Here is a 24,979-nt window from a genome sequence, read left to right as displayed (position 1 = left end):
GGGAGCTCCCCAGGAAGGAGCCTCCTTGCTCTTGTGGTCCTCTTTTTGTGCAGAGAGGATTTACTGCTGGCACAGAGATACAGAGGCGTCTGGCTGGTGCTGGTGGACTCCAGGGTCAGGGGGAAATTCCTCTCCTCCTTCCGGGAGACAGCGTACCCATCGGGGACGTCTCCCTTTTCAATAAAGTCAACATTCCTCGAATAGTAGATCAGCTTCAGACCCAGCCCTGGGTCTTGTCGATACCAGTACATGGCGTCATGGTTCATGTCCTGAGAACAACGCACCGTCAACCGCTTTCCAGTCCCCGTGATGAGGTGTCTTGGGGTTTGGGTCACCCTGGCTACCACGGGGACTGTGAGGGAAGGAAACAGAGCTAGAGACAGCCGAGGAGGGCATCTGCGGCTCTAGAAAAGGACTTGAGCTGAGACCTGCAAGCTACGGCCAGGTTGTCCACGTGTCCCGAAACTCACCTGCTCCCAGGAGACAAAGCAGACCCAGCCCAGGGGCCGGAAACCCATGGTGGCTTCACACAGGTGTCTCCTAGCCCCCGGGGCTCTAGTCGGTCTCTGTAATGTCTCCATCTCTGCAGCTTCTTGGCCCTCATTTTCAGGGGTGAAACCACTCGCCTTTCCTCCTAGGGCTGGAGTGAAACCCAGGCAGTCAGTACCGGCCGCTGCGGTCGCTCTCCTTTGAGGCTGCGTATTTCTGCGCACCGGACAACGTCTCATCAGTATCCTCTTGCCCAGCTTGCAAATATTGGTGTATTTTAAATCTTTATGATGAAAACTGGTATAACATGTTGGTCACTCAGATATGCGAGAGCGCGAAACTTACACTGTCATCAGAATTGCACTTTACAAGTCTTCACTTCTACTCTGCAGAGAAAATTCCAAGTGTTTTCCTGTCCTTGTGTACCCACCGACTAGCCTCCACCGTTTACAAGAGGCTCATGCGTAAAAATCCCCTTAGGTCCCCAGGGCGGATTATTTCACCGGTCTGTATCCAGTTCAACACGTTAGATGCAGGACCCTTTCCCCGTTAGCACAGTACACGTAGCTGTGGGCACGAGTGGCTGCTTTCCTCACGGTTGGTGTTAGGCATACCTTTCTTCCTTTCCCTCTTCTCTCCTCCCTAAAGGCAGGGGCGACGTCTGCTGACTTCAGTGACCTCACATACTTACCAGCCCACATGGTTTCTTTGTCTGCTACAGACCTACAACCTCTTTCTTGCGGTCTCCTCGTGCCGCTCCGCACGGAAGCATGGATATGTCCCGGATCCTGGCTGCGACTGGCTGTCTATCCGAGTCATGGGAAGTTCTATCTGTGGCTGGGGCCATCGTGGCGTCTCTTCTGAGTTCCTGCCACACATACTGCTCCCTTTTCCGGGTCACTGTGTCCTCCCTGCATTGAGGTGACTTGCCTGGGGTTGTCCCGAAAACTTCCCCTCTTGGACACCTTTGAGTTTGTTTGTGCTTTGTTGGAGCCAGAGTATTCTTGAGGGGCCCAGGGGAGGAGGAGCGAGAAGAGACTGCCTCATCTCCCCGAAATGCTTCCATCCATTCCATCCATCTCTGGGAGGCTTCCATCCATCCATCTCTGGAAGGCTAGGGCTTCCCGGAGATTTTGCCAAATCATTGTCATCCCCAGGCAAGAAGTGGGCCCTCATCCCTGTTTGGGGGCAGTGCCCAAAACTCAGAGATGCCTCTCTTGCCTGAAGTCGCCCTCAAGCTGGGGCTCCAAACTGTCACCATTCTAGGCCAGGGAGAGAGGCATGCTTGCTCTCAGGACGGTAACTGCTCTCAGGAGGCGTGTTCTGTCTTCGTATGTCGCTACCAGTTCTGTTCCTTCCAGGAAAAGCATGGCGGGGAGCAGGTTTGGCTCCACTTCAGCCCTTGGTGTTTTCCATTGTCCTGAGAGTACTCAATATCCTAGCTGGGAGACAGGTGTTCCTCAGGAAGGGAAAGCAGTTTTCATTCTCAGGAGCCCTCCTCAAGTCAACAATTTCCTCGTTACTTAGTAAACCTTGTCGTCCTGAATTTCATCTTTAGAAATCTTTCACAGTTTACCCACCTCCACAAAACTAAACCCACTATTTACCTCCCATCCAGTGGGTTTTCCCAGGTTCCATGGTGCTTCCCACATCATAGAGGTGGATAATTACAATTTAAAGATTTATAGTTCATCCCAAGCATTCTCCATGTTAGATTAACCCAAGATTCAGGAGGTATCTGATTCATTTTCTTAAAAATGTTTATTTATGAGAGAGAGAGAAAGAGCAGGGGAGGGGCAGAGAGAGAGGGAGACAGAGGATCTGCACGGTTAGTAGAGAGCGCGATGTGGGGCTCGAACTCATGAGCCATGAAATCACAACTTGAGCTGAAGTTAGATGCTTAACCAACTGAGCCACCCAGGCACCCCCAGGAGGCCTCTGATTCTGTCGTCCTTTCCCCCAGTAGCTAATTCACTCTCCTCAGACACAAGCCGCTCCCCTCCACCACACCCCATGGCCAGTGATCTGGTCTCTCTTTTCTTTCTCTACATCAACCCAAGACTCTAAAGCAATGCCACTAACCTGAGTTCCTGATACCCTTAGATCACGAGCCAGTTCCTATACCTTCCCACCTTTCCTTCTTGAGCCTTCCTTCTGACCTTTCCTTCCCAAAGGTCACCACTTTCAAGAGTTTGGGAGCTTTCTCCCAGTGTGGGGCAAACTTCTATGTTCCTAACAAAGAGACTGGAAGAAAAGAGAATCCTGTAGATGGCCAGGAGCCCTGAAATATCTCCCTCGTCTTTTGTACTTTAATGTAATGCATCTTGCTCTGTGCTGTCCATCTGTCCATGGACTTCTTCAGTGTCTGCTCTCAGCCCCCTCCTCGGGCGCACTACTTAGGAAATCTGCATTTCCCATGCATTCCTTCTGGGGTAACAGTCTCGGGACAATAATACTTATGCCTGCCTCTGCCACTGAGGAGCCATTTCTTAAAAAGCCCTGTAAGGGAACACGTTTATCCCTTTAAGTGCATGGCAATATTTTTTCTCTGGGTGATCCTGAGCCCAGATATAGGCTGTAGAATGGTTACCACGCTTCAAATCCTATTTTACTTATGCTGCAGCCATTTTAGTTCTGAGGAATTTGCTCTGCCCTATATATTTCCCTATTATATGATTAACCTTTGAAAGACCTCATGAGAGATATTTGTATACTGGTTCTCTTTAACTGATGATACAGTGTCCAGTTTTATCAGATTTTCTCATTTATCATTATTTGAAATGTAGAGTTCATAATAAGGAATACGCTAGTGCCCTCTAGTGGAATCTTACTGCAATTGGCAGAAAAATAGGCTCGGAAGTTCACACCCCATAAAATGAAAATGTTCAGAGTAGATTACAACAGGGAATTAAGGTTGTAGATACAATGCAGGTTACTAATCAGCAGGCCTTGATCCAGGAGACTATCCTGGGTTATCTGGGAAGCTCAGTCTAATCACATGCGTCTTTAAAAACAGGGAGACTTGGGGCGCCTGGGTGGCATCTGACTTTTGATTTCGGCTTAGGTCATGATCTCGTGGTTCTGAGATCAAGACCCATGTGGGGTTCTGAGCTGATGGTGCAGAGCCTGCTTGGGATTCTCTCTCTCCCTCTCTCTCTCTGCCCCTCCCTCTCCCTCTTTCTCTCAAGATAAATAAACAAATAAACATTAAAAGCAGGGCATCTTTTGCAGCTGTGTTTAGAGGGAGACGTGAATGTGTAAGAAGGGTCAGGGAGATAGATAAAGATAAAGGTGGGGAGTAAAGGTAGAAGCGGGGAGTCACAAGGCAAGGGTGCTTGATTTTCTCCTAGAGCCTTCAGAAAGAAATGTAGCCCTACCAATACATTGATTTTAGCTGAATGAGACAGGTATTGGACTTTTTTTTTTTTTAATGTTTTTTTAAATTTATTTTTGAGAGACAGAGAAAGAGACAGAGCACAAGCAGGTGAGGTGTAGAGAGAGAGGGAGACACAATCCGAAGCAGGCTCCAGGCTCTGAGCTGTCAGCACAGAGCCCGACGTGGGGCTCAAACTCACAAACCGCAAGATCATGACCTGAGCCGAAGTCGGACGCTTAACTGACTGAGCCACCCAGGCACCCCAGGTATTGGACTTCTAGCGTCCAGAACTGTAAGATAACAAATTTGTGTGTGTGTATTAAAAAATATATGTACTTATTTATTTTGAGAGAGAGAGAAAAAGAGAGAGAGAGAGCGAGTGAGTGTGAGCAGGGGAGGGGCAGAGAGAATTCTAAGCAGGGCTGCTGGGCCACCTTGTGGGTGGGGGGTGGGGCTCACGAGGGCAGAGTCACCGTGTACCTTGGGTTTGCCATTTTTTTTTTGTTCAGAGGATGTGGCCGCATTGATAAACTGCTGGTGCGGAGGGACTTGGGTGTCTCGGTTACTGCTGGAACATTCCAGGGACGGGGGGAGCTCATTCTTTTCCTCCTTTCCCTCTCTCTCCTCTTTCTGTCTCTTTTTCCCTCCCTCTTTCCATCTGCATGCTTGAGTGTGTTTGTGTGGTCACCTTGCAAGGGGGTGGAAGCTTCAAAGCCAAGGGACTTCTGCTGAGATTCACAATAACAGCACATTCTAATCTCCTGCTGTTTGGAAAGTGACTTCCTGTGTCCCATGTCACAACCTCCCTGCCTTCTGGGCAGCAGCACCTTGGTGGCTCTGAGCTACTCCGTGCTGGCCGCTGACTGTTCACACCAAAGGTAGAATTCTTTCCAAGAGAATAGGCCCCTGAGGCTGGCAGTGACTCTCCTCTGGAACATTCTGGTCCAAAGCCCGTGCAGAGGAGGCATTTGCAAACATGGAGCGCGCCAAGAGCAGGAACTGGCAGCATCTGCCTTTAAAAATGGCATCATCTGATTCAACCTCCTGTCCTTATTATCCCTCTGCCTCTTCTTAGGCTTCTCCCAGAGTGACTTTCTTCAACAGTAGCCTTCTTTCAGGGGCTCAGGAGTGGGGCTCTCTCTGTGTTAGTTTCCTGTCACTGCTATACCAAAGTATCACAAACTCAGTGGCTTGAAACAACGTATGTTTAGAAGTTTGGGTTCTCAATGGGTTGAAATCAAGGTGTAGCAGGACCCTATGCTCTTCTGCAGCCTCTAGGTGAGAATCCGTTTCTTTGTCTTTTCTGGCTTCTGGAGGCTACCTGAGCTCCATGGCCCCTTCCTTCCTCTTCATTAAAAAAAAATTATTTAATGTTTATTTATTTTTGAGAGAGAGAGAGAGAGAGCATGAGCAGGGAAGGGGCAGAGAGAGAGGGAGATACAGAATCCAAAGCAGGCTCCAGGCTCCGAGCTGTCAGCACAGAGCCTGATGTGGGGCTCAAACCCACAAACCATGAGATCATGCTCTGAGCCGAAGTCAGATGCTCAACCCACTGAGCCACTCTGGCGCCCCGTCCATCTTCAAACCCAGTCACAGAAGGTGGAGTCCTTCCCACATCACTCTGTAAGGACCCATGGAACTGCGCCCACCTGGATAATCCAGAATAATCTCACCATCTATCTCAAGGTCAATTGGTGTGCAAATTTAACTGCATCTACAGATGTAATTCTCTTTTGTCATGGAAGGCAATATATTCAGATTCTGAGCATAAGGAAATGAATACTTTGGTGGGGGGGGCATTATTGGGCCCACTAGGAACCCTTAACCAGAAAAGGAAGGTAAGGTTGGGAACTGATTAAACTTAAGGAATGTAATTTTTAGGGGGAGAAGAGGAAGCAAGCCCAGGACCCAGTCACTGTGGACACTGCTGAACCATTTATCCTTTCCTTTAATGGACATATAATGAATACCAATTGGGTGGCAGGATTTAGACTATGGGAATCCAGGCACGAACAAAAAGGACAATATTTCTGTCTCTAGGCTGATAATATTTAATATTGATTGTTCACGGTACTTATATCCCAAGCACAGAGGAAAGTTCTGGGGAAGGACTGATGGCAACACGTGTCTTCTTACATTGAAGATTTGTAGTCCAATGGGAAGTTAGCCATACCAATAATCATTTTAACTTGGCATCTGCAGGAAGGAAGAATTGTGTAAGTAAGGTGTAGTGAGAGTACAGAGGAAGGAGCTCACGATCTTGGGAAAACAAAGCACATTTTAGATAGTGCTATTGTAAGTGAGATTTTGAAGAGCAAAATGAGTTGAGGTCATTCAAGGGAAATGCTATGTGCTGCATGTTTGGAAATAGCTGGAGTTCGATGTTGCTAGAGTCAAGTGTGTGAGAACATGAGTGCCGGGAGGTGTGGGTGGATTTTCTAGAAGGGCTGTGATCACACCTTATATATGCAGGAAGTTTTGTCCACCGCCACACATCTCTGTCCTGGGGATTCACTTCTGTGTCTTCCGAAACCCACCACCATACCCAGGACTCTCTTGACCCTTATCAAGCTTGAGAACTAGAAAAAGGTTTAGTAGATGGAAGGAAAAAGAGCACTTGTCAGCATAGTACACATGTGCTTTAAGAACTGGTAAACCTAGGAAGACAGAGGGGCGGGAAATATCTCGAGTGTCATTTGGAGGCTGGATCTGGTCAGGTCATTTGGTTTTCTCCTCCTGTGAGAAGACCTGAAGATTCTGAAGCACGGACCTCTTCCAGGTACATACAGCACATGGGTAGGTCTTCCCTAATGCCCAACTGTGATGGACCTAATGGAAAAAGAGATCCGTAACTCAAGAGGGAAAAATAAAGAGCTTTTTATCATTATTCTAGACTCTAATGAGAACTTGACATTCTAATGCAAGGATATCTTTCTTGTAAAGTACTTAGTTTCCTTCCTTTCAAATTGTTTAAAAGGATTGTCATAAGTTTTTTTCCCCATGCTAATATATTTAGCTTTTATGTCTGATAGACCACAGAGAGCCACGGACGGATGCAGCGGAAGGGAGTGACATGGCCGGGTTCTTGCAGTCAGGACGATGGCACCTGGTACTGGGAGGCTTATACCGCATTAGATGGGGGAGGCTGGAGCTGGAGAAATAGCTAAAGAGGCTACTACATTTACCTGTGGAGCTGATTAGAAGAGCATAAACACGGCAGTGGTTGCACTGAGAAGATGGATGAAGAGAAAGGTTATGTAGGAGTTAGAAATCAAAGCACTTGGAGACGGGTTGGGTGTCCAGGGTAAAGGAGAACGAGAAATGTAGGACAACTTCAATCTCATGCAAGCAAATGCCTCACGCGTCAATTCACCAAATCGGCAAACCAGAAGGGTGGCTGTGAGTCAAAGGTGACACGTTGTGTTTAAACTCCAGGAGGGAGTAGTCAGTTGGTGTCCTGAATGGACTTGAGTTGAAATTAGTAATTGGGGTGGAGGGGACAGATCTAGAACTCATTAATTACAGAGTGGGATTCTTTATGCTCCCAGCCCCCATCTTGGGATGGTGGAAGGCAGCCACCTTGTAGAGAAAGACAAAAGACTGATAACTTCTCAGAAAGTAGCTTTTCTGTCTAAGAAAGTAACTTTTCTCTCCTCTTCCAATGATCACTCTCCATCTATGGCAGCAGGTGGAATTCAGTCCTGCTTGACTCATTAGTACTTGGGTTACCCTGACAAGAGCTCTGTTGTCTGATCATGGAAGAGTAGGTCAATTCAGGAGAAAAACAATTTGCTGCCCGAGACACTGATCAGTATCCAGATGATGCTCCAATTTCTTCTCCAGGAAACTTTCGCAAAGTGGCTGATAACGAAACTAAAATCACATCCAATAATGTCCTGCTAACTGGATCCTGATATCTGTTGTTTCCCCGAGGCCCCACATCAAGGTTGTTCACTTTCTGACTCATTGGAATTTCAAGAGATTATACTACCTCCCCCAAATAATCAATGAACTGTTAAGTTATTTCCGTGTCAGGTTACCTCAAAGTTCATAGTAACGAAGCTTATTACAGATCGCTTTCCCTCTGCCCACCGAGTTTATTCTCTTCAAAAAAGTTCTCTCAACTCTCACTCCATCCTTTTCATGGGCAGCTGTTCTGGTCTCATCTCTTGTCTCTTTTCTCAACCCAGAGATTAAAACGATATGGTTCTTTAGCCTGAGGCTTTGGTGTCCTTCCAGTAGGAACTAGATCTTTCTTCTTCCCCTTTCCTTCCTGTAACTTCTCTTTGCTCCCTTTACCAAGGGCCACTCCGTTCTACTTTTATTCTGTGTCCTTGATAAAACAATAGGAAGAAAAATTGATCTATTGTGTGTCCAAGACTCAGAAACATCTTTCAAGTAGTTCTGAATTCTAATTTAGTGTATTTGGTTGCATGCTCTCTGAATTTCCTGTCCCGATACTTTTGGTATTTGTTCTCCTTTGGTGTGGTAGACGGAATGCTAAGAACAACACCCAGGGACCCTTGCCCACGTATTAGCCCCTCCTCTTTGGGCATAGGTGGTACCTACGGATATGACAACTTGTCGCTCCTATGATTGTTTTACAGTATTTGGCAAAAGGGATATTATCCAGATGACCCCATCTTAGTCTAATCACATGAGACCTTTCAAGGCACAGTTTTCTCTAGCTGGTAGCAGAACGAGGGGGGTCACAGAGCTTTCCGGAGCATAAGTAGGATTTGATGTGCATTTCCGTCCTTGAAGATGAAGGGGACCAGAGAGAGAATGCAACGAACTGAGGGCGACCCCCCAGTGACCACCAACAAGGAAACAGGATCTTATTCCTACCACCGCAAGTAAGTGAATTCTGCCAATAATAAGAATGAGCAGGGAGGAGGAGTGGGCTCCAGAAGGGAGTGCAGCCAGATGACATGGTGGTTTCAGCAGACCTTGAGCAGAGAGCCCAACCCCACCACCCTCACCTTCCCACATGCCGAGGTGTGGGATGATAAATCGGTACTGTTGCAACCCGTCTAATTTGCAGTGATTTGTTACACCGCAACAGAAAATGAATACGGTTGATTATCACCCAACATTTGCCTTTGGGGAACTGCGCAATGAGCCTGCTGCGTCTCTGATCTACCTACTCAGCACCACACGTTTTCGTTTTCAACATGACACCTGCATCTACCCTAGTGAGGTTCTGCTCCCTAACGATCCCTGTGAACAAACACATTTTGTGTCTCTTATTACCTACCGCTCTCCCTTCTACTAACTTTTTCTCCTTCTCGGTAATCCTGAGTTCACGAGTTGTCTGAGAACTTGTCATCACCCTCTGCATCTACATTACTCACGCTCAGGAGTTCACATCGGAGGAAGCCCCCCTCCCGACTTATTTTCCTGTATGACTCAATTATTGAGAGACGCCATCATAGAATCTTTGAAGGATCTTTGCAAATCTGAGGGTCTTTTTCTTTACTTGATCAGGCTTCAGTTTTATCAAAATTCCCCTACATCTGTATCTGAAAATTGAAGTGCGCATTGGGAAATATTCACTTTGGGTTAATGCCCTCTGGTCTAGTGTTATATCAACCAGGGGTAAAGATTTTGATTATGACAGGAAAGATGTCTTAGAGGGACAAGAATGGGGGAAAAAAAAAGGAAGCAGGGAATATTAAAGTCAAGGCAGGGATTCCATATAATCTCGTGTGATAACTTTCCCTAATTTGGGTTAGGAGTCCGTTTTTTTAATTTTAAAATTTTTATTCATTTTTGACAGAGAGAGAGAGGGAGAGAACAAGTGGGGGAGGGGCAGAGAGAGAGAGAGAGAGAGAGAGAGAATCAGAAGCAGGTTGGACGCAGGGCTGGAATTCACGAACCACGAGATCACGACCTGAGCCAAAGTCGGAGGCTTCACGGGCTTAGCCACCCAGGTGCCCCACGGTTGGGGAATCTTGAAGGCAGTGTCCCCTCACTCCTTGGTTCGCCTCTTTCTTGTGCAGAGAGGATGTGGCTGTGCAGCGCTGTGGATAAACTGCTCGCGCAGAAATACACAGATGTCTGATTGGTGCTGGCAGAGTCCAGGGTCAGGGGAAAATATGGCAACTCGTTTCGAGAGACGCGATACCCCTCAGGGACGTCTCCTTTTTCAAAGGCTTCAGTACCAGTTGAGTAGTAGATCAGCTGCAGGCCAGATCCGGGGTCTTGGCGATACCAGTACATTGAAAAGTGATTCATATCCTGTGTGCACTGGAGGGTTAATTTCTTTCCTGTCCCCAAGATCTTATGTCTTGGGAACTGGGTGACTACAGCATCCTTGAGGCCTGTGGCAGAAAAAAAAAAGGGGTCAAATAAAGGCAGAGCCTGGGGAGGGGAGACTGATGCTACCGTCCTGAAAACACGTTCTCTGGGTGGAGCCTGGGAAGACGGTGACAGGTGCCCAGGACTCACCTACTCTGACGAGACAAAGGACAACACAGCAGAGGAACCTGGTGCTCATAGCAGGACCTGATGAACGGTGCCGTCTGGTGCTGTGATGAACTTAGTCTCTGAGGCCCACACTTTTTCAGCTGCTTCCTGGCCGGAGACCACACCCTCCTCCCTCACTGCTTCAGAGAAGAATCAAAAGCCTCTTAGGCTTAATAGATTGTGGTTGGTTTCCTTCATTTAGGTCACACAATCATGTATGAGGTTCTCTTAAAGCATTAGCGTGGCAGGTTTTTTTTGTTTTTTGGGTTTTTTTTTTACCTCTATGAATTCTAATTTCCCTTATACGATATATCCTTTGGTATATCGTATATGGTGGGTTCGTGTTTTTAGAATTTTTACCAGACCCGGGGCACCTGGGTGGCTCAGTCAGTTGAGCGTCCAACTTCGGCTCAGGTTGTGATCTCATGGTTCATGAGTTCAAGCCCCACATCAGGCTTGCTGGGTGTCCCCCTGTCTCTCTGCACCTCCCCCAGTAGTGTGCGCTCTCTCTCTCTCTCTCTCTCTCTCTCTCTCAAATAAAAAATAAAATCAAATAAAAGCATTAGAATTTTTACCAGACCCTTATTGTGAGTTGAGCAGTGTTGCATGAACCCTTGAGGATTTTCTCCAAACACTTCTCTGGAAACTCACTTCCTCATGGGAAACCATAGTACCTCTCTCCGCAGCTTGAAATTTTACTGTAAAAGTACTCTGATTTTAGCCAGGCTTAATTGTCTTCATTTCCATGAATTTCCACCATATAATCTCGGCATGCTTTCCCCATAACGCCTGTGCTTCCTGGGCTGTGAGCAGGTTGTGGTGGAAGGAACGGAACAGGAAAAGGTGCACAAACACAGGAAAATCTGGTAGGTGCCTGGAACATGCTCAGAGGTGGTCTGGATCTGTTGTAGGAACTCGTTTTACCAGAGGTTTACCAGTGGGGACAAACACCTTGCAGGCACTGGTAGTTGTTGATCCCTTTGGGTGACCTCGTAACTGCTCTCAAAACTGCTTGCCTGGGGAAGAAACATTTTAGGGAAATTGTGGGATGTGAGTCACCACAGATGAACTGAAGTTCCAATGTCATAGATGTGGCTTTCCGCCGTTTAACGCTATTTCTAGGAAGATTTTTTTTTTTTCTCAAATTCTGGGCCACCTGAGGAGGTGGCTGTGGATTGTCATAGAATGCTAGCACAGAGCGCAAAGATGGGTCCAGGGCCTGAAGAAACCTCCTCCTTCTTCCAGGAGGCACTGTACGCATCAGGGAATCTTCTTCGGTGCGGCCAGCAGCAAAGTGAGCTGTGGATCAGCTGTAGCCCCAGCACTGGGACTTGGTCACGCCAGAACATTCTGTTACAAGCAAAGTCCTAAAGACATTCAAACAAAAGCTTCCCCCCCCCCCCCCAATTCTGGATTTCCTGAATATTCAAGTGACCTGGGAGAGAAGGAGGCAGAAGTTATAGGCAGGGTCCACCAGGAAGGTCGTTTGGCCATGAAAAAAAAATAAGGTTTATGCCAGAGCCTAGAAATCCCAGTGTGTGTTTTCCTTGCGCTGCATGATCTCACCCGCTCCCAGGAGACAAAAAGCTGGTTCCTCAGAGAAGCCTGCTCCCCAAGGCATGATGAAAGAAGGGACGTGTCGTCTTCCAGCTCTCGTCAGCCTGTAGGTGGTTTGCCTGTGATGTCACTGTCCCACCCACGCCCATGGTCCCAGATCCTGCAGAAATGGAGTCCTTCCTTCCCATCACAGAGCATCACCCAGCTAGGCTCCACTCCTCTGGGCAATTCAGATGGGGAGACGTGGTTGTTCTTTTGGGTTTATACATGCTATTCCTTTGCGTTCTTTCTGCCACAGACATAGTTTTTCATCGCCGGCATTCTTTGACGACCACTACTGCCTCTAGGTTAGCGGTTACTATAGAAGGCTCTAGAGGGAAACTGCCTGGGTTCGAATACTGGTTCCGCCGCTTACTTTCATCGTAGGTGAGCAAACGAACCGTTTCGTGCCTTAATTTTACTGTCACTAATTCGTGCCAATGAAAGCGTGTGCCTCGTGGAGATGCTGTGAAGATCGAATGGGTTAAAATTCAAACGTTAAGAGGTTGTAACAAAGCCCCGTATAAAGTACCCATTCATTAAGATCGAGCTCGCAAAATGGTTAACTAGAAGCGCTGCTACTGATGCTACCGCTACTAACATCATCATTTATTATTGAGTCAAATTTTTGTGCTGGGGGTTGCGTTAGGCAGTCCATGCACGTTTTCTCAACTAAATAAAAACTCTGGGAGATACATATTACTGACTCCATTCTATAGACTAGGAAATGTCTTTAGAGAGGCTCAGTACCTTGGTAAAAGTAGGAAGTGGCCAGGTAAGTCGAATTCCAAAACCTGTATTTTCAACTATTAATAATGAATTTCTCAAGGTTTCTCTCTCTCTCTCTCTCTCTTTCTCTCTCCTTCTCTTTCTCTCTTAAGAGTTTGACTGGAGTCTTATGCCTTCAGGAATTATTTTTCAATTTACTCTAACTTCTAAAACTAAAAGCACACTTAGTATGCTATCTCCATCTGCCTGAAATGCAAAATATTCTTTACTCTCTGGTGTCCTAGGCTAACTCTGTCTATTCTTGCTGCAAACCTTGAGCATACTTTCGGCAGATGGCTTGCTCAAGCCCAATTTTTTCTTTCTAAATTCTTGGTGGATCTCTTTTCTTTCTTTCCTTCTTTCTTTCTTTCTTTCTTTCTTTCTTCTTTCTTTCTTTCTTTCTAAATATATTTTTTAATTTTTTAATTTATTTTTGAGAGAGAGAGACAGCATGTGAGCAGGGGAGGGGCAGAGAGACAGGGAGACACAGCATCTGAAGCAGGCTCTAGGCTCTGAGCTGTCAGCAACGGAGCCCAACGCGGGGCTTGAACTCATGAACCTGCGAGGTCGTGACCTGAGCCGAAGTTGGTTGCTTAACTGATTGATCCACCCACGTGCCTCCTATTTCTTATTTCTAAACAAATATCTTCAGCTTTTAGCAAGTCTGAAGTGATTCCAAGTACTTTCTTATCATGCCAAAGCATCCTTGTTAACCAGGTTGGACTCTTATTATGAGAATTAGGATAGAATTCTGAAGAATTTTGTCTTCATGTAAACATTTCTGTTTATAGTAAATACTTCATCCAACTGATATTTCTGTTGTAGCGATTTCTGTTCCTTTGGCTACCAGTTTGCTTCCAGTAAAGGAGAAAGTTGCAGGGAATGTGATTCTGGGAATGTGCATGCCGCTAAATGCCCCATAAACTCTCTTCCCACCTTTCATTTTTATTGGGGCTGCTTTGTTGCTGGGATGGTGATGGTGCACGTATTTCTCTTAGGGCCATTAGCCACTGTTCTGCTTAGACTTTCTATCTGCATTAGAGTCAGTTTTGTTAGACTGCATTTTCCTAAAATGTGATCCATTTCATTTAGGCTTTGAAGTTATTTGTGGAGAATTGTACAAAATACTGTTTTTAAAAATGTACTCTATTTTGATGATTTCCCCGTGTCATTCCTTATTTAGTATATTTGTTCTCCCTGTCTTTTAGTTGACAAGCAATTTTCTATTTTTCCCAAGAACTTATTATGTATTTCTTAGTTCTACTGTTTCAAAATTTTCTACCGCATTAGCTTCTGCTTTTGTGTTTATCTATCAATCTATATCTATCTATCTATCTATCTATCTATCTATCTATCTATCTACATACCTACCATTCCCTTTATATTGACTTTTTCAGGTGCTTTTTATTTCTTCCTGTGGATTCAAGGTACTGTCAGTGTCATTTTCTTTCAGCCTGATGGCCCTAAGATTTTTCTGTAAGGCAAGCCTGCTAACTAGTAATCTCCTATTTTTTGCTTATCTGGGAATGTCTTTATTTCACCTTTGTTTCCAAAGGGCATCTTTGTTGGGTATAGAATTCTTGGCGACTTTTGTTTGTTTCTTGCTACATGTCACACTATCTTCTGACCTCCATCATTTCAGCCATATTGCTGGTCTCCTACACATGATGAGTCATTTTTCTCTGGTTGATTTCAATATTTTCTCTGTGTATTTTGGCTTTCTGAAGTTTGACTATAATGTCTAGATGAGTATCTCTGTGTTTATTGTACTTAAGAGTCATTAAGTTTCTAGATTCTCTTGATTAATGTTTTCAATGACTAGAGAAATTTTTGGCCATGAATTCTTTGCTCCTCTTTCTCTTGCTCCTCTCTTTCTGAGATTCCCACTTTGCGTATATTAGTAAAGTTGGTGGCATCCGATAAATTTCTAAATTTAGTCCATTTTTGTGTAAAGAGCATTTGCATGGGCAACACTGGGGTGTCCCCTGACACATAGCAACAGAGTTCCAAAATGCATGAAGTAAAAACTGACAGAAATGACAGAAGACATGAACATATCAAAACTATAGTTGGTGGTTTCAATACCCTACCTTCAAAAAATTTTTTTAAATTTTTTTTAATGTTTATTCATTTTTGAGAGACAGAGAGAGACGGAGCATGAGTGGGGAAGGGGCATAGAGAGAGGGAAACACAGAATCCGAAGCAGGCTCCAGGCTTTGAGCCGTCGGCACAGAGCCCGATGTGGGGCTCGAACTCACGTACTGCGAGATCATGACCTGAGCCGAAGTCGGACGCTCAACCGACTGAGCCACCCAGGTGCCCCTCTACCTTCAAAAATGGATTGCACCAACTAGACAGAGAACAAGTCAGGGTAAAGAGACTGAACAACACTATCAACCAAGTTGATCTAACTGATGGTTATAGAACACTCTACTCAACGACCAAAGAATATGCATTCTTTTCAAGAATGTATAGAATGTTTTCCAATATAGACCACATATTATGCCATAAAATTATCTCAGCATATATAAAAAGATCAAGAGAATGCAAAGTATCTTCTCAGATCAAATTACTTAGAAATAAACAACAGAAAGAAATTTGGAAAATTCCCAAATACTTGGAAATTTAACAACATACTCTTAAATGAATCATGGATTACAGAAGAAATCTCAAAGAAAATTATATTTTTTAACTGAAGAAAGAAATATAAAATATGAAATCACATGGAATGAAGTAGTGATTAAAAGAATATTTATAGCATTAAATGGCTACACTAGAGAATAAAAAAAAAAAAACAAAGGTCTGCATTCTAAGCTAAATTTCTTCTTTCAGAAACTGTAAAGAGAAGCAAAAAGTATACCAAAAGTAAGAATAGGGAAGGAATAATAAAGATCCCATTTGGGGTCAAATAAACAGAAAACAGAAAAACAATGAGGAAATCCATGGAACTAAAAGTTTGTTTCTTGAAACAATCCACAGAAGTAATGAACCTCTAGTTAGACTGAATAAAAACGCAGGGGACAAGTCAGTCCTCGAATGCGGAATTGGCCATTCCCCATCTTCGTAGAGACTGACCCAGGGTTAGTTTTCTACCCACACTGTCATTCAGACCGCACTGTCTTCTCAGGGCCGAGGAGTCTGGGAAAATCTTCGGTGGCTTTTGTAGTTTCAGATGAGGTTAAGGTGGGGCTTCCTCACTTTTTTATGCAGGCTGTAGGTGCCTGTGTAGCACTGTGGATTCACTGCTGGCACAGAAGTACAGAGATGTCTGTGAGGGGCTGGTGGACTCTAGTGTTAGGGGAAAATGCTCCTTCCTTATTCTAGAGACGGTTGATCCAGAGGAGGCCTCTACTTCCTCCGTGGTATTAATACCATATGAATAATGGATCAGCTGTAGTGCCTTTCCTGGGTCTTGACGGTACCAGTACATGCTATCGTGGCCCATAGTTTGAGAACATTCCAGAATAATCTTCTTTCCTGTTCCTGAAACGTAGTGTCTTGGGGTCTGGGAGACACTAGCATCCACGAGACCTGAGAAAAGGAGACACAAATTGATGACAGGGTCCCGGGTGGACCTTGACGCTGGAACCAGGTTCAAAGCCAGAACAGGGGAAAATGTTTCTTTCTGATTTTAAAGAAATCTGTGTCAGTGACTTACCTGCGCCCAGAAGGTAAAGGGCCACGTAATAGAAGAGCCTGACAGCCATGGCACAGTTAGAGCAGGAAGGGTGTCTCCCAGTTCTGGGGAAGAGGGGTGGGCTCTTGATGAAGTCACCACGTGACAACACAGTCCCTGCAGATCATCTGGGCCCGACAGCCATCCTGTTGACATAGTGGTGTCATCTATCTCCCTTTACCTATCAAAGGACTGATATTTCTGTTTACTTTTCTCATGCCAAGTAGGCTCGATGCTTTGCTGGTTTATCTTAAGTCTCTACTCTTTTTGCAAAACATTAGATTGCAACCATATCACAAGCTACGAAAGGGAGGACTGCAGAGCTTTGAAAGGCTACAACAGGAAGATGTGATCTAGTCGGGAAGGTCGGGAAAGGAAGGGCTGTTTGGGGTGAGCTGAAGGATGAGCTGGAATGGATTCTGCAAAGCTGAGAGAAGAGCTCAAAACCAGGGCCCAGAGAACAGGGCGGCTGGATCAGACAGGGCACAAGAGACCGTGTTGGGAGGATTACATGAGGGAACACATTTAGGTCACACGTGGGAAGGGCTTAGGGCGGCAAGCGACACGTGCTGAGTTCTCCGAAAAACGTACGGTCATTGTCAGGTGCTAATTATGTCGCTTTCTTGGTCTTGTTTCTCATGGACTTGGGGTTCAGATTTTGCCGACTTTATCAACTTAGGCTCCATTTTATCAAGTTCATCTTTCTCTTCACTGCACCGTCAATCATGATAGAATAGAAAATTCAGACCTGCAGTTCTTTCTAATACATGCTTTGGTAACACTGGCTAAAATATTTTGGGTGCTGTCGCAGTAAACAGCATCCACACCAAGTACTGTCCTCTTTCCCCCATTTGTTTTCAACAGAAAAGTCTGTAGCTTCAGTTATGAGTCACAAAGATTAATCCCAGGACCCCTTCCCCCTTCCTCTGCCTCTTTTTGCCCTGGTTCACTGGGATTCACAGGTGACAGTCACTCAAAATCTTGCTTAGCTGCTGCTGACCCGGGATTTGGAGCTGACGGATGACCTCTTCAGACTTTATGCATTTTTTTGAGTTTATATACTTATTTTGAGATACAGACAGAGAGAGAGAGAGAGAGAGAGAGAGAGAGAGAGAGCTTGAGCATGATCAGGGGAGGGGCAGGGAGAAAGGAAGAGAAGGCGAATCCCAAGCAGGCTCCACACTGTCAGCAAGAGCCTGATGTGGGGCTTGAACTCATGAACTGTGATATCGTGAGATCATGACCTGAGCTGAAATCAAGAGTCAGATGCTTAACCAACTGAGCCACCCAGGTGCCCCTGGTCTTTATGTATTTTATGTATGACAACTGCACACTCGTGTTCACTCTTGGTCTCTCATACATCCCAAAAGAATATACCAATTTTGACTTACCAAACCCTGACATCTTGTCCGCGAAAGCCTTCCTTTAGACAAGGGTGATCATTAAAATTGAACAACATTCGGTCTTTGCTTTTACTTTGAAAGCTGGTCTTGCCTTAATAGGTAGCATCTAAGAAGAAAAAAATAATAATGAAATTTTACTGCCCCCTGCTGAAAAAAAATGTGAAAAGGATGAATAAACACTTAGAGATTTGGGAAGGGTTTTCTGATGAATTTTAAAGAAATAGGAAGGGGGGAGGCCCCAAGTTGTTCTAAGTGTGAAGATTTAAGAATGAGTGATGAACGGATGAAGACGCCAGCAGTAACTGGGTGTAAAATCTGATTCTCACAGAAGGAATTAAAGTAAGACAGAAGAACTTGGGGCAGGTCTTGGGCTGGGGCAGATATGAGAGGCTCGGGTCCCACTCGGATGAAGGAGTATTTGAAGGCAGAGATGACTCTCCAGCCCTCGTTTCCAGGGCAGGAATAATCCATGCTTGGCCCACCTTCCTGGCATAGTTCAGGAAGTGTCTGGAGCAGCTGCTGAGAATTTCTCAGTGTCAACAAGGAAGGCCATAGCAATGATCAAATTGTTATGTATGCCTCCACACTTTGGGTCCAGTAAAGCACCTTCTCTCATTTTCCGATGTTCTTAGTCTTCCTCTAGCATTATGCTTAACCAAACTTATTTTCTTTCTTTTGAGAGGACTTGTAGGTGAGGAGTGTGGTGGACTTAAGTAAACATGCCCCAGAACTCAGAAAATGTGCTGCTTGCAAGAAAATCCCAAAGAACTACTTGGAAGACGTATATGAGTCTATTTTTCTTTCCTTCCTTCCTCCCTTCTTTTCTTCCATCTTTCCTTTGCTAAGTCAGACATTATACACAGTTCTAGGGATATAAAATTGGAGGGACATCAGTCTTCTTTCAAAAAAATTTAAGTTGATTTATGTATTTTTGAGGGAGATAAGAGTGTGAACAGGGGAGGGGCAGAGAGAGGGGAGAGAGAGAGAGAATCCCAAGCAGGTCCTGTGCTGTCAGCACAGAGGCCAATGCGGGGCTTGAACTCACAAACCATGAGATGATGACCTGAGCCAAAAATGAGAGACTCTGAAACCAACTGAGTACGCAGGCACTCCTGGAGGGACATCACTCTTAAACTAGAGAATATATAGACTCGGTGAGAGTCAGTCTAGAATACAATAAGTATAGTATCTGGAAGGGATAAGAGCCGAATCTTCTCTGTTCATGGGAATCACAATAGCCGTTACAGATAAGCTCATCTCTGAGCTAAGAATTAAAGGCTGTGCAGGAGTGAGCCAGCAGTGAAGAAGTAAGTCCATCTCGGATGAGAGGGAACATTTGCAAAGGTACAGTTGTCCAACTGGCCTTGGCCTCGTCAGGGAAATGTAAGGTGTTTCAGCTGAGCTAGAGTCTAAAGGGCTGAAGGGAACATGGATGATTTGGCTGCATTTTCGGACACAGATCTTTTCATGAAAGGCTTTGTGTACCGTGTGAAGAATGCCACACGCAATCAGGCTGGTGGCAACATCTAAGACCGAGTAAAGCAGAGGAAGTAAGAGGCTGATAGACCGTCAAGAAGGGCACCAAGGTTTTTTTCTGGGGAGTGGATGATGAAAGTCTGCACTGGAGTAGAAGCGCCAAGGAAGGAAAGGAGCAGCTGAAGCAGATAAACGTGTGTATTGAAGACTGACGTGTCCCCTGTATCTCCCTTCAGGTGTGAAGGACAGTTTCCCCATCCATTAGGGGTGCTGCTGGCTGACGGCCCTCTTTATGAATGGTCTCAGCCGTCCCCACCACCTGCGGGCGTGCCCTTTCTCAGGGCAACACATTCACACTGACATTGTTGCAAGGAGAGTGGGGTATAAGACCTGGCCCCCTCACCCCCACCTCAGGTGGTTCTCAGGGCCACCCTATGGCTCAGCTAAGGCTTTTGCTAAGGTTGCAGAACAGCCCGGCTTCTTCCTCAGTCCATCCTTCCTTCTTTCCCTTCTACTTATGTTGATCACAACGGCATTTTTTTTTTCAATATATGAAATTTATTGTCAAATTGGTTTCCATACAACACCCAGTGCCCATCCCAAAAGGTGCCCTCCTCAATACCCATCACCCGCCCTCCTCTCCCTCCCACCCCCCATCAATCAACGACATTTTCTAATAACCCACTGAACACTGATCTCCCCTAACGAAGTCTGCTTTCTAGAAAACCAAACCTATGACAATATGAAATACAGAAGTAATAGATTTGCAAATGGATTTAATGAGAGCTTATGGAAGGAGGAATCTAGAATGGTGGTTTAAGACTGAGAAGAGGGGCACCTGGGTGGCGCAGTCGGTTAAGCGTCCGACTTCAGCCAGGTCACGATCTCGCGGTCCGTGAGTTCGAGCCCCGCGTCAGGCTCTGGGCTGACGCTCAGAGCCTGGAGCCTGTTTCCGATTCTGTGTCTCCCTCTCTCTCTGCCCCTCCCCCGTTCATTCTCTGTCTCTCTCTCTGTCCCAAAAATAAATAAAACGTTGAAAAAAAAAATTAAAAAAAAAAAAAAAAAAAAAGACTGAGAAGAAACACAGGGTTTGGGCCAGAATGGGTGCGTGTAGGGGAGAGGGGACGATAAATTCAGCAGTAAATCACTTGAGTTTGAACTGTAGAGCAGGTCCAGGAGACAGTTGAGTCTACCAGTTTGGAACTTGTGAAGAAATTGTCATGATCATGAGTGGGAAGGTTAAGGATGGATATCTATACTAGGGGGAAAAGAAGGCAGAAGAAAAAGTCCTAGGAAAATCTACTAGACATATCTAGTAAATAATTAAAGGGTACAGTTAATAGTTTATGAGAGAAGAATTATTATTACAGAATGAGGCTTCGATGAAGTGTGCATAGAAAGCAGAGAACAAAATTCTAGCAAACTGACCTTTTAAAGGGAAAGCAGATGAGCTAGAACTCATACAGGAGATTTTTTTTTTTTTTTTTTAAAGGTGTGACATTCTTCTCAGATCAGAACATGTAGAAAATGAAATAACTTGGGTTCTTTGAGTGAACTGTCACTGAGTCATGGATTCTTTTGCCAAAATAATTGAGGCTCGTGGAGTACAGAGACAAAGCACATAAGAAAGTCCTCAATTTGATTCTTAGGCAGGTTTTATGCTATGGAGCCCTTGATTGAGTATTTTCATGCCGGGAGTTTGCTGGCTCCCAGGAGGGTCCCCTCCGCAGGGGGCTGGAGGCTTATTCCAGGGCCTTTGAGAGAAAGAGGAATCTCCAAGCTCCGAGCTTTGGCTCCATGCTGGGGAGAAGGCACATTTTGGGGGGATCCAGTACACCCAGATAATGACACAGTCTACCTGCCCCTGCAGGTTAAGATTATTCTCAGCAGAGTTCCACATGTGGGGCAGTGGATGAAAGATAACTTTTCTAGATCCCAGTCCTGGTACTTGACAAACTTCACCTTCTGAGTCAGATTTAAATAGAAATGAAATTTATTTAGGATGAAGTTTTAGAAAACAAGGTAGTCGGCCTATTCCTGGTCTAAAGGCACTCAAATACAGAGCTGAAGAGTGGCTGGCACTTGGAGGGACCAGGACAGAGAAGGGGACAGCAGGATGAAGGGGCAGTCGGTAGGAACAGAGTGGAGAGGGGCACAGTGCAAAGTGGGCAGAGACAAAGGCAAAAGAACCATGAAAAACCACATTGTGTTTGAGCTAATAAGAGATGTTCTTATTGAAAATCATGGTGGGGGCACCTGGGTGGCTCAGTTGGTTGAGCGTACAACTCTTGATTTCAGCTCAGGTTATGATCCCAGGGTTGTGGGATTGAACCCTGCATCAGGCTCCTTGCTAAGCATGGAGCTTGCCTAGGGTTCTCTCTCTCTCTCTCTCTCGCTCTCTCTTTCTCTCTCTCTCCCTCCCTCCCTCCCTTCCTCCCTCCCTCCCCCTCTCCCTCTTCTTCTCCCTCTCCCTCTTCCTCTCCCCACCACACCCCAAAGTAAAAGAAAAAAGAAAAACAGAAAATCATGGTGGTATTGACAAATGTCAGGTTCATTCTAGAATGCCACTATCGGGCTAGCCCCACTAGAATACATAAAGAGTGTCAGTGGGTAGGGAGATAGGTTCAGTCCAGCCTGTGGTTTCAGTCACCCCATGGCCTAGGGACATTGATCTAATGTGGCCTCAAGCTCAGATTGAGGCACACGGAGCATAGAACTACTGAGACCTCTAAAGATCCCCACATCTCACACGGGGGAAGCCTTCTGTGCCCCTCTGAGCAAATGTGCCTGTCTTTCTGTATAGAAAGCAGGTGGCCGAGAAGCACTGTGAAAGTCTCTGGTGGCACAGAAGTAAAGAGCTGTCTGTTTGGGAATGGCAGTCTCTAGGAACAGGGAGAATTTCTCTCGCTCCTTTCGAGAGGCACTGTACCCATTGGAGACCTCTCCTTCGTTAATATCGTCGGTACCGTAGGATAAGTAGACCAGCTGTAACCCCAGTTCTGGGTCTTGTCGATACCAGTACATATAGGCATGATCCATAGTCTGAGAACACTCCAGTACAATGCTCTTTCCTGTCTCTATAATCCCATTCCTTGGGGTCTGGGTAATGCCAGCATCCACGGAGCCTGTGAGAAAACAAGACAGAAACTGGAGCCAGAGCTCAGGAAGGGTCCTCTTGCCACAGGCTCAAGGGAAAAGCTTCAGCCAGGACCTGGGACATGTAAGGACTTCCCTTTGTTTCCCAAACTCACCCGTTCCCAAGAGACAAAAGGCCACACAGCACAGGAGCAAGAGGAGGTCCATGGTGGGGAGAGGCAAGATGGAGGCGTTTCCAACTTGGAGTGCTGGGGAAACAGGGCACGGAGATAGGAAATGGGAAAAATTCGGTCAGTGATGTCCTCGCCCCTCACAGCTTATCTGGCCTTGGAGTAAGATGCAGCCACACCCCTTTCCCCACCAGGCCTTACCTTCCCTCCCTTATTACTCAGGCAGGTGGTGCCTTGGTTTACTTACTGGGGGTCCTACCAGAGGATGTTGAAACTCTTCAACTCCCCCCTCTTCTCTTCCTCCTTCTTCTCTGCCACCGACCAGAGACTAGTCTCTTCCTCTTCCCACGCCTTAGCTATTTCAGTAGCTCAAGGGCGTGCCCTCATCCCCGTTGAATAGGCTATGGAGTAAATCCAGATTGCTTTCACATAAAGAGAAAGTAGTTCCTGTGGAGGTTGTGACACTGTAACATTTCTTTCTTTCTTTCTTTCTTTCTTTCTTTCTTTCTTTCTTTCTTTCTTTCTTTTCTGCATTTATTCATTTTTTTTTTCTCACTCAGGTCTAGGTAGGCTATGCAATTTGAACATATTCACCATAAAGTTTGAGAGTTTTGTCTTTTCCTAGGGGACCAGCACTATTAACTTGGTTCCAAATTTACATTGCTCTTCAATGATGCTCTTGTTCTGGTCAATGTTTCCTGGGCACAGATCTTTATGGAAAATACAGGCTAATTGTAGGAAGGTATTCTCTTAATGTGGGTATACGCTTTAGAGAATACTTAGCACCTTCCCTCACATTTGAATGAACTGAAAAGAGTTCCGTGAAGAGGTAATTTTAGCTCAACATAAATTGTTCCTGACTTTAGGAGGAAAGTCTTCAGTAGTTCATTACGACAAAGTACAAAGACAGCACAACCACGGGCATTGAGGACGGCGCCTGTTGGGATGAGCACTGGGTGTTGTACGGAAACCAATTTGACAATAAATTTCATATTAAAACAAAACAAAACAAAACAAAGATAGCGGAACCACAAAGATCATGTGAAATATTGATGTGATCAGTTAATCTTCTTTGCCCCTCCAGGTCTGTGCCTCTCCTTGTTCCTTATCCAGGGATATACCAGAGCCTCCTACACTAATCGGTTCGGCTGTATATCACATCAGGAACGTCTCCTTTTTAATAGCTTCTCTTTTGATTACGAAAATTTATAACATGTATAAAACAGATGCTGTCATGATACAATGAGCCTCCCCGTACCCCCATGTTACCTGGCTGCAATAATTCCCAACTCATGGCCTCTCTTGTTCATTTGCCACCATTTCTCTCTCGCGCCTGTTATTTTGAATACTCATTGCTTTATTCAGAAGTACGCAGGCACATTTTGCAGCCAGAGTACACGTTCTCTATGACATATTCCAGTGTTCTCTCCCTTCTCTCTCTTTCTGGATAGAGTTCTTCATTAATCATATCCATAGAAACTTGGGGTTTCCCCCCCAATAAATTGCTTATCCAGGGGCTTGATTAAAATAAACAGGACAATTGTAAGAATGATTGTCATTTGGGTTTGTCCTTAGTGGGAAAATCATCACCCGAATCTGCAATTCTTAACATAAACATGCTGCTTTGCTGCTCCCCCTCCCCACCTGCTGTGGGCAGTGACTGGAGTGGGAGAGATTTGGGAGGTGAATGTAAACTGTTTTCGGGGGTCCTGTCCGTTGAGGGCTAGTGGAGTCTGACGGGAGAAGTGTGCAGACGCGTGGCAAAGAGAAGAGAAACATACATCGTACTGGGAGCAGAATCTGTGCCAGAGGAGGAGTGAACGACCATCATCAGAGGAAGGAACACAGGAGACACATAACTGGGTGGGAACAGAATTAAAAAAGACACTCCAATTTCTGCACACCCCAGATGGTCCTTGATGGCACGGACCAGTATTCCCCCTCCTCTGGGATGGCTCTTATGGCTCTTAAATCTTATTTACAACCCACTTCTCCTCTGACCCATCCCTCACCACAGGCAGAGCACACATCTCTCAGTCTCCGCCCACACCCTGCTTTTCACAACATGCTGTGTGTTCCTGGGTGTGATCCTAGGGACACTGGAAGCTCTCTTCTCATTTGTGAATTATTGATCTGTAGACACATCCTTGGGCACAAAGAATTTTTACTACTGGTTAGTGCTTTCTGTGTTGTAAGAAAACTCACAAAGATGTTTTCCTGTTTTCTCCCAGAAGGTGTGTAATTACAGCTTTTATACTAGGTCTATGACCCATCTCAAATTGACTTTTGTTTATGGGATGAGGTATCAGTCAAGTATATTTCATTTTACATGATCATCCAATTGTTCCAATGTTATTTGTTGCAAAAACTGCTATCTTAATGCACTGAAATTTCCAATCCATAGACATGATACATCTTTCCATTTTTAATATTTTCTTTAATTTCACTTTGTGATGTTTTG

The 24,979-nt window shown here is 45.3% G+C and overlaps 1 long non-coding RNA gene and 1 gene segment (V, D, J or C); one reads left to right on the top strand and one right to left on the bottom strand.

The window, feature by feature from the left end:
• Positions 1-24,979, top strand: part of LOC123607009 — a 46,897-nt gene that overhangs the window by 7,315 nt on the left and 14,603 nt on the right. The window contains exon 2 of the long non-coding RNA XR_006716606.1: positions 12,189-12,316. This is a non-coding gene — a long non-coding RNA (uncharacterized LOC123607009). The remainder of the gene's footprint in view (positions 1-12,188; positions 12,317-24,979) is intronic.
• On the bottom strand, positions 21,805-22,694 carry LOC123607002. The segment is given in 2 exon segments: positions 21,805-22,377; positions 22,504-22,694. Coding segments are annotated over 2 exon segments (432 nt in total).

The sequence above is a fragment of the Leopardus geoffroyi genome, chromosome A2, assembly GCF_018350155.1.
Source record: "Leopardus geoffroyi isolate Oge1 chromosome A2, O.geoffroyi_Oge1_pat1.0, whole genome shotgun sequence".
Classification (NCBI taxonomy): domain Eukaryota; kingdom Metazoa; phylum Chordata; class Mammalia; order Carnivora; family Felidae; genus Leopardus; species Leopardus geoffroyi.
The sequence above is the reverse complement of the archived record's forward strand: the minus strand, read 5'-3'. Positions and strand labels throughout refer to the sequence as shown.